The 9,822-nt window shown below is 43.0% G+C and overlaps 3 protein-coding genes across 4 annotated transcripts in view; 2 read left to right on the top strand and 1 right to left on the bottom strand.

The window, feature by feature from the left end:
* Window positions 1–2,820, top strand: part of psme4a (proteasome activator subunit 4a) — a 24,617-nt gene extending 21,797 nt beyond the window's left edge. For both annotated transcript variants that reach the window (XM_035663091.1, XM_035663090.1), the window contains 4 exons: window positions 1,034–1,196; window positions 1,300–1,433; window positions 1,577–1,717; window positions 1,905–2,820. In XM_035663091.1, coding sequence (XP_035518984.1) covers window positions 1,034–1,196; window positions 1,300–1,433; window positions 1,577–1,711 — 432 coding nt within the window. In that variant the 3' untranslated portion in view covers window positions 1,712–1,717; window positions 1,905–2,820. The remainder of the gene's footprint in view (window positions 1–1,033; window positions 1,197–1,299; window positions 1,434–1,576; window positions 1,718–1,904) is intronic.
* Window positions 2,821–4,174: 1,354 nt separating this feature from the next.
* Window positions 4,175–6,383, top strand: gpr75 (G protein-coupled receptor 75; the record flags this gene model as incomplete). Its single annotated transcript, XM_035663830.1, is given in 1 exon segment — window positions 4,175–6,383. A coding segment is annotated over 1 exon segment (1,644 nt). The 3' UTR covers window positions 5,951–6,383.
* Window positions 6,384–7,557: 1,174 nt separating this feature from the next.
* The window catches only part of erlec1 (endoplasmic reticulum lectin 1), a 5,893-nt gene continuing 3,628 nt past the window's right edge, over window positions 7,558–9,822 (bottom strand). Inside the window, exons 11-14 of the mRNA XM_035663902.1 lie at window positions 9,685–9,809; window positions 9,560–9,594; window positions 9,293–9,432; window positions 7,558–8,604 (exon numbers count right to left, since the gene is read on the bottom strand). Coding sequence (XP_035519795.1) covers window positions 8,533–8,604; window positions 9,293–9,432; window positions 9,560–9,594; window positions 9,685–9,809 — 372 coding nt within the window. The 3' untranslated portion in view covers window positions 7,558–8,532. The remainder of the gene's footprint in view (window positions 8,605–9,292; window positions 9,433–9,559; window positions 9,595–9,684; window positions 9,810–9,822) is intronic.

Below are 9,822 nucleotides of genomic sequence, written 5' to 3'. Positions count from 1 at the left end.
CCCGTCCTCTTGCTGATTGCTATGCGAAACGCGCAGGCTGCTAGTAATCTGTTGTATGGAATAACGCCAGATTGAAGTGAGGATGAGAGAGAAGGGATGAGTAGAGACAAAGTTGAGAAGTGGGTGAATGGATGGAAGAGCCATTTTTATTTGGCCTCTTAAACTCCCTAAGGCCTGATTTTATTAGGCTTTAGTCATATTCTTGCTTCTCATTACTTCAAATCACTGTAATTAGACAGCATTCATATGTTCACAGAATCTGAATACTACTCCAAGATACATTGATGCATTTATTTTGATTACATTACAATTAACGTTTGAGTAACGAGTCAACAGGCGCACCAATATACTTTAATATGACTCATGATGAATCTACCTTCCTTTTTTTTTTTTTTTATAGAAAACTGGAAAGATGTGTAACTGTTTTCTTCTAGTGGTCCAATTTAATCTAAATAAGCTTTTCCTCTAGAGAACGCTGCATAATTCCCATTAAATTTACCTTCCTGCTAAGTAATAGAGCATTAAAATGTAACAACAGACCATTATAGCCTCACATTATAGAGAAGCATCCCCCCCTCCACACACACACACACACAAACACACACACACAACACACACACACACAACACACACACACACACACACACACACACACACCACCCCAAAGCTGGCTGCTATTTCCATCCAGCTGGTCAGCGTACACACTCATGCAACACCCTGCCTAATGACATTGTTGCTGTGCTGTTTCAACCAAAGGGTTGTGAGTAAGGTGCTGGGGTTTGTGTGTTAGTATGTCTCGCAAAAAGACCAGACGGAGATTCCACACTAGTGAAATTATGCCATGATGCACCGAATATAGGATAAACTGTAAGGACACTTCTGTTTGGGACTTTTTTGAGGATAAGAAGTTCTGTGAAGAAGAAGACAGATACAGTCTACATTGTTATTAATACTATGAAGTTGGTGTCCTCTACAAACACAATACACTTTGAAGTTCAACCTACAATCTCCTCTTCATGTCTTTGTTTTCTAGGTAAGAGAAATGGCTGCCACAACACTCAGTGGCTTCCTTCAGTGCAATTTCCTGTCCATGGACACCCCCATGCAGGCACATTTTGAGGCTCTCTGCAAGACCCGCTTGCCTAAGAAGAGGAAGAGGGAGCTCGGCACTATAGTGGACACTATACCCTCTGCTGGTAACGAACTCATCTAGAGTTAACTCCTCAAGAATATGCGATGACACGCTCCAGTACGCTGTTCTGTCATTTTAACGCAATCCCTCCTGTTGTGTTTTTGTAGACCTGGTGCGGCGCCACGCTGGTGTTCTCGGGTTGAGCGCTTGTATTCTCTCCAGCCCATATGACGTGCCCACCTGGATGCCCCAGCTGTTGATGGACCTGAGTGCTCACCTGAACGACACACAACCCATTGAAGTATGTGTAATCACCTACTAATCACATTATATTGTCGCAGTGGGATTCTCCTTCGGTGTAATTTCTTCCTCCAAATTACCTTACTCTTGCTGTCAACTTAAACCTGTGCGATGTAGCCATAATTAGTGTTTGTGGCCTTCCAGATGACGGTGAAGAAAACCCTGTCAAACTTCCGACGGACTCACCATGACAACTGGCAGCAACACAAGCAGCAGTTCACAGATGACCAGCTGCTGGTCCTGACTGACTTACTGGTCTCCCCCTGTTACTATGCCTAAAACCTGGTAAAGCAATTTCACTTCCCACCGATCTTGAAACATGAATATGATTAAATGTGTCCACTAGCACACCCACGAGACATTCAACTTGATTATCATCCATTACTGAATACCATCAAAATAAAGCTACTGCAGGGATGCTTTTATAGGCATGATGGAGAACTCATGTTTGTTTGTGTTTCACTTCTATCAGTTTGGGACAACTGCAGATTTACAGACACCAGCCGGCATTGGGGAGGAGACTCCCGTTCTTGACTGACAAATGAACCATCATCACCCTGGAAGAAGAGTGTCACACAAAAGCAACTGAGTCGTGGCACACAGAAGGATTGAAAAGTTGTGTATTTATGTATTTAGCTCATTTACATTTCTACTATACTTAATATTTAAGGATCAATCATAGCAGGGATGAATGACCTGCAGTTTGTAACATTATTGTACAGTTTGTTTTTTTTTCTCTTTTTTTGGGGGTTTGTTTGTGTGCATGTACACGGGCGTATGTGTGAGTGCGTGTGTTTATGGGATGCTTGAAGACATCTGCCAGTGTCCCACACATTTCTCAGGATTCTATCCCACTATCAACTCTGAGCCAACACATTGTCCAGTGTAGGAAACACTCTTTACTATCTTACAGTAGTGAAGTGTTTGTTACAAGCCACAGAGAACTGACTATTGAACAGTAGTCTCTTTAGATCAGACTTACACCTGCAGCACACAATGTTTGTGTGGCTGTTTGCTCTAAATATGATTATATGCATCATGTATATGTCATGGTATAGCAAATATGCACAAACATATTTATTTATTTATTTTACTTTTTTGAAGTGCTATGTTTTAATTTTTCATAGAAAGTATTTCTGAAATAAAGTAGCTGAGCTTTTAGCAGTGGAGCCAATTCTCATCTGCTCTTGCAGACAAAGGGAGAGGTCAAGCTCCCCCCCCCATCTGTTGCTGTCCTGTGTGACACGTTTGCTGTGAGGACCTAAGCACAGTTTGATTACCATTTCATGCGTTTGGCTGTAAGAAAATAACCAAACCGCCTGTCCATAATTGTGACCTCTTTCCTTTTTATCCTCGGTTACATTTACCTTTTTCCAAAACCCCAGTGAGATGAAAAGAAATGACTTTGGTTTGCGTATGTTTTTCCCCTGATGACTTGAAAGCAGTCGAGAGCATTGAAGCATTTAGTACCTCACTTATGTATAGAGTAGTGCCAAAACTGCAGTGATTTTTTTTTTTTTTTTTAGATGTACTGTTTGCTGATTGAGATGACAATAAATTGTTTGTAACAAAAACCCTGCATCCTGTCTCCCAATGTTGAAAATGTGATCTGGTATTAACTACAGAAAACATTGAGCACATGAATATAAACCTGCTGAGAGTATCGTGGCCCTCCCTCAGTTATTACTGTCACTGCTTTAAACATTCACAGAGAGTCGTCTCTACGTGTCGCCTAGCAACCACGTTGTTGAGCTGCTGCTTCCAAGGACGGCAGTGAAAAGCAAAGGGGGGGGGGGGGGATAAATTAAAATTATTGTTTTATTTTTATTTTATTATGCCGTTATAAAATACCAGTGTAAATCCATCTTGATATATTATTTTTTTTTTCGTAAAAGCTAATAGTATGTTGCCATTGGTGACCAAAAAAAAACCCGTTTGCTGCGGTAATATATCTGACGTGTCAGAATATGGTGCAACGGTCTCTTTCAAATAAAAAAAAAAAAAAAGTCGAAAAACTGCCATTTAACTGGAGTTTTTACAGATGGACTACTTGAATGCAGTGGTTATGCTCATGCCCAGATACGTAGGCAGTGACTTCATACTCATTTTTCAGTGCACGTCCAGTGGCCGTCGCTCCTGTATAAGAATGGATGTATCGGCAAGAAAACGAATACGCTATCATGCATTTGCGCCACTGAAAATGTAACACAGACATGTGAGGAAACGTGGTTTATGTCAGTGTTTTGTCGGTGGACTGCTGTGATTTTTTTTTTTTTTTTTTTTGGGCGATTTCGCTGTTAAAGCCGCGGTGCGTTCACTTACTCTCATATTGCCTTAAAATGAAGATGGGCTGTATCAAATGATGAAAGATGATGGACGCACGATCGATTACAGATGGTAGGTGATCATTTTCTCATCTTCATCGTGTAAGCTTTAGGAAAACGGTGATGTAGCTTAAATATTTCCTCTGGATTTCAGCAGACTGTGTGTGTGTGTGTGTGTGTGTGTGTGTGTTGGGGGGGAGAGAGAGGGGGGTGAGTATGGTATAATTGGCCAAATGCAGTGGTGCATAGCTATAGCCTACTGTAGATTGTGTATAACATGTAAGTGCATCACAGCTTCTTATTCAGTATGTACCTATTGACACACAGTGGCACTACCCGTCGCCCTTTGATCAGCTGGTGTATTAAATGTGATGTACTGCTCAGTATAACAGCTAATACATGACTGTATCCTTTGTAGCACTCTACCAAGGTGGCAGCAATGGCGGAGGCAGCAGCTATCACCATCGACTGATCCTCACGTTCTCCTTCCACGTAGAGGAATGATGTTGAAATCGATGACTTTGGGATCCTTATAGATTGTTATTATACAATGAACACCACTGTTACACCATCAGACCTGGTGGATGTGCCAAGACAGCAGAACTTCAATGGCACCCTGGGCACACAGACCCCGTCGGGTTGGGCGGTGATCCACACTGCTACCTTGACCTTTTGCTCTCTCCTCCTCATCTTCATCTTCTGCCTCGGGTCTTACGGCAACCTCGTGGTGTTCCTGTCCTTTTTCGACCCCGTGTTTCGCAAGTTCCGCACCAACTTTGACTTCATGATCCTCAACCTGTCCTTCTGTGACTTGTTCATCTGCTGCGTGACGGCTCCCATGTTTGCACTGGTGCTCTTCTTGGATGCAGGCGGAGGGGCCGGCGTGTCGAAGAGCTTCTGCTTTGCTTTCCACTTGACCAGCTCGGGCTTCATCATCATGTCCCTGGAGACGGTTGCTGTCATTGCTTTGCACAGACTGCGAATGGTTTTGGGACAGCAGCCCAACCGCACCGCCTCCTTCCCGTGCACGCTGGCCCTCACCGCCCTACTGTGGACATCCAGCTTCACCATGGCCGCCCTCCTTACCATGCGAGCCTACCCGCGTAGAGATGGACCCTGCTTGCCCCACTTCGGCCTGGGAGGTGGACAGGCCAGGGTTGTGCTGTACGTCTACCTGGCCGACTTTGCCTTCTGCGTTGCCGTGGTGTCTGTGTCCTATCTGATGATTGCTCAGACGCTGAGAAAGAACGCACAGGTGAGGAAATGTCCCATCATCGCCGTAGATGCCACATGCCCTCCGCCCCCACCACCTCTCATCGCGGCAGGCTTTGAGAGCATGCAGTGTGCTGTTCAAGGCCCCTCTCTGTACCGTAACCAGACTTACAACAAACTGCAGAACGTTCAGACACACTCTTACGCCAACAAGACCGGCCAGCCACTGGTACCAGGGGCTGCACAAGGAGCCACCTGCTGTCAGCTGGTGTCTACAGTCAACCTGGCCACAGCCAAAGACTCTAAGGCGGTTGTCACCTGCGTGGTTATAGTGTTCTCCGTGCTGCTTTGCTGCTTGCCGATGGGAGTTTCACTGGCACAGGATGTTTTGTCGCCAGAGAGTAGCTTTGCACATTACCAGTTTGAACTCTGCGGCTTTGTGCTGATTTTTCTCAAGTCGGGCATCAATCCCTTTGTGTACTCGCGCAACAGTGCAGGCCTCCGCCGCCGCGTGCTGTGCTGTATTCAGTGGGCAGCGCTGGGCTTTCTCTGTTGCAAGCAAAAGACTCGCCTGCATGCGATGGGGAAGGGCAGCCTGGAAGTCAATCGGAATAAATCCTCCCATCACGAGACCAACTCGGCCTACGTACTGTCCCCCAAGCCACAGAGGAGGCTGGTAGACCAGGCGTGCGGGCCCAGTCACTCCAGGGATTGTGCGGGTAGTCCAAAGGCCACAGGTGTGCGCAAGCCTCGCCCCCCGAGCACCTCTACGCCTATCAACACCCGCATTGAGCCCTACTACAGTATATACAACAGCAGTCCCTCCGCAGGGCCCAGCTCCCCCACCAGCCTGCAGCCTGTCAGCTCTCAGACATTTGCCTTTGCCAAGTCTTATGTAGCCATGCACTACCACACTCACCAAGACGCACTACAAGACTTTGAAAGCACCTCAGTGCACCAGATTCCCATCCCCTCAGTCTAATCTAAAACAGGAAGGTTTGGACAATCTCGCCATGGCTTTAGATCCAACGTGAATAAAAATGAACTTGAAAACAGCCCATTTCATGTATTTGGAATCTATATTAACCTTTTGTTCTCTTCTACAGTGGAAATACATGTTACGTTTTCTTGAGTGGAAAAATTCAAAAAAACAGGACTTTCAGCCTTGCCATGGAAACTAAAACCAAGCAATAGATTTGTAATGAAAGTTATTTACTGTTATGGAATTGACTTTTTTCTTTTACAGATGCTGCATTTTCACATAAATCTGCCCCTGTGTTGCGCACGCATGTGCCATTGTAACCCAAGACTCTGTAGGTTTTCATTGCAGCCAAAAGACTGCAGTCGCTGGTTTCACTGCTGCCTCCTCTGTGGTTGTGCGCTGCTGTGGGGTCAGGCTGCTGTGAAACCCTGCACAGGCCCACACATGGCTGTCGATGGCATGTGGTTGCACTTTGAAGGACTTTTGCTTCTGAAGACAAATATATTTGTGAACCTCATACACTTTTCAACACAATAAATGTTTGGCAAGTGCAGTGGATGTGTGCTTTCACTTTTTGAACTGGAAGCTAAAATGATTCATCTCAACTTTTTTGATACTTTTGATTAATCGTTTGTCATTTTTCAAGCGACTTTTGCTGGTTTCAGCTTTTGAACTGTGAGCATTTGAGGCTTTTCTTTTTTAATATATGATGACCCCTGTCACTCCTATTCGTCCGACCAGCAGTAAAACTAAAGACGTCACTTTGGGCCCTCGACAAATATAATGCGCATTTTCCCCTATTTTCTGATATTTTTAGACACAACAATTAATCAAGAAAATAATGGCAGATTAATGGATAATGAAAATGATCGTTAGTTCCAGCTCTGGCTTTAACTTTAATTGCCATTTAAGTGCTAATGAAATGATCATAATGCTGGTAACTTCATTTTTATTTAGGCCTCATGTCTGGTGCGGTTAAACACCTGTTGAATTGAATTATTGCGCTGATGTTAAGAATGTGAAAAACATCATACTTGTATTTTCTTAGGCCTATAAAAGGATGATAACTCAGGGCAACAAAACTGTTTGAATTGGCACGAACGGTACATTATTTTCTTTTGATATATTCACGTAACAGTGTTTGAACTGCAATTCTGCCTTAGGCATTTCAGAATATATCCATATGCTTAGATGTTAAATGAGTGTTTGAACTGGTATTCTTTACATTATATACAGTGAGGTTACAGATGAAGCTTTCAAAGACCTTATTAGATTATTATATTAGATTGGGAATAAAAATAACTGTAATGACTTCTTTTGAACACCTTAGATGTGATTTGACCTTAAATGGTGATGATTCTTTTACAGGTCGAGTTGTTTTTTCTTTTGGATAAATAAAAAAAAAAAAAAAAAGGTTTTCATAAGTAGAAAAGATTATACAATATCCACAGCATCAGCACCCTCTGGTGGCCTTAAATTTACCCTGGCAACTTACTATAGTAGATGTCCTTCAAAGGAGGATCAACAAATGTATGTTCTTTCCAGGAGGGAAATAACAGTGTTCATGATGATTAACAATGATTAATAAGAACAAATAACAAGAAAAGTACAGAATTAAAACTCTATTTTTTATAAAGGCAATCACAATTTACCAGATATCCCTATAATTATTAAGCAGACATTTGTTGCCATGATGACCTTATATCTCATTGAAGTCAGTTTTTCCCCCTCGTGTAGTAATACAACATTTTAAATGAGGTTTCATATTTTAGTTTTATTATTTGCTGCAAATGCAGTTTTTTTTTTTATCCCTGTGATACAGCAGTGATCAGGATTGCCAGTGTGCCTCTTCATAAAACCACAGAATACCTCTTATAGGAACCCACAGACATTCTGTACATCCTACAAACAATTAATTTTTAATCAACCTCTCACTTTTCTATTCCACAGCAACCTCTAAATGCATAAGTTACACTCACTCATCCTGTAAATAAACACAGCACACATTCTCACTGCTGCAAGAGATCTTCAGACTTGTCTCCCCCCTCCCCATCTACAAGTGCCACAGTCAAGCAAGTTTTCATATCGCTCGCACACACACACACACACAAATACAGACCTTAAAGACAATAAAACCACCATTAGCATTGTTGATTCCCCTGATGATAACAAATCCCCTGATTCATCACTCCTTTGCTTGCAATTAATCAACAGAAAGTGAGGCATAGATATGAAGTACAGGGAATTAATCCACTGCCTTGTGGAGTGAGGTGTTGGCCCCATTTCACTGTTTTCACAAAGTCTGAGCTAGCCTGCTGGATTAGGCTGTGATGTAGCATTTCCCATTGCACAGCTCGGGGCTGGGGCTGTGCTCCTAGGCTACATGAAGTCCATCCTCAAGTTCAAGTTTAACCTCAGTTTAACCTTTATTTTGGCCTTTAGCGCAGTGTCATGGGCATCTCTCTCTTCCTCCCTCTCTTCTGTTTTATGGTAAGTGTCCACTCTCTTCATGTGCAACCTCTTCTCCGTCTGTCCTCTACTTGTCCTTCATGCGCTGCTGCTGTCGTATGATCTTTGTTAGTTTAGCTGGAGATTGACAGAAGTCCATGTTCGTCAGCGGTGTCAAGAATCCTGCATATGACCGGAGACTCCACCTACATAAAGAAAAAAAAAAGATGTCAAACACCTCGAATGTCAAGGTTGACCTCTTGTCTGCATACAGCCAGTATAGTTAGATATTACAACTTCTAGTCTCCCTGCCATTGTTATTACATTGTATGAAACTACTAGACAGACAGACTTGGAAACTGTCTGTGGTTCCCACACATCTTCCTCTTTAGGAGGAGAAACAATTTATGCACATAAATTGATAGCATTTTTATGAACCGCTAACAAATACTGGATTTTATTTGAATTACATCAAGGAACAGTCAACAGAGTTTTTCCTTTATCCACAAATAATAAACAAATCACATTCATAAACCTTTTCCAAGTCAGACAGTTTGCAGGGAAAGCACAGGTGGAAATAATGACTCAATTAAACACTAACAATGGCTCAGTTCCAGCAATTATAGCAATGCAATGCAACAGTTAATGATAATATTAGTTAACCTGTGTTTGAGGAAGTTAAAATATCTGCTGTTTCACTAACTAGATGTAAATTATTAATAACTTGGTTACAGTTTAGAGCACTTTCCTTTGATTTAGCTCTCAAGCTAAATTAAGTATAAGTATAAAAAGTACAGGTTAGCATTCTAGCTAAGGTTCAGCGTTAACCTGATACACTACTAAAGCATGTGTTTTGTTCAGTGACTGTGACTCATGGGCTACTAGAGAACTCACCCCAAGGACGTACTGACAAGTCTGAGGCTCCAGCATGTAGACAGTGACAGCATGGGGAGACTCCGACTCCTTACATCTGACAGAGAGAAGAGAAATGTGATCAGAGTGAATCAACAGGGGAACATCAGTGTATTGTCTTACTCATGTGTTCACTCAGGGCAGCGACACTGAACCGGTGCAATGCCCCCCCCCCCAATGGCTGTTCCACCCTCACTTTGGAGCTTGACGATGACGCTGTGCGGCTTTCCTGGTGCAGATCTTTCACACCATCCCCACCGATTGGTGAAAAGTGGGAAACCAACCTGGCATGTAGAAAATGAACAGAGAAAAATTAACAACAGTCAGAGTTTAATTTGCATCCAGGTTGTGCTTCAAACATATGAATGGCCTACTTGACTTTCTGCACTCCGTCATCTTTGAGCTGGTAGGATCGGGCGACGTTCTTCTTGGCCCAGTCAACGTGCTCCTTGGCGTTCCAGCTGCCGACCACCACAATGTTCTTTCCCTGTTCTTTTTCCTGGCGCACCAAT

This window comes from Morone saxatilis, unplaced genomic scaffold, assembly GCF_004916995.1.
Source record: "Morone saxatilis isolate NCDOM2014 unplaced genomic scaffold, NCSU_SB_2.0 Contig19, whole genome shotgun sequence".
Taxonomy (NCBI): Eukaryota; Metazoa; Chordata; class Actinopteri; family Moronidae; genus Morone; species Morone saxatilis.
Note: the sequence above shows the minus strand (reverse complement) of the source record. Positions and strands in the feature narration are given on the sequence as shown.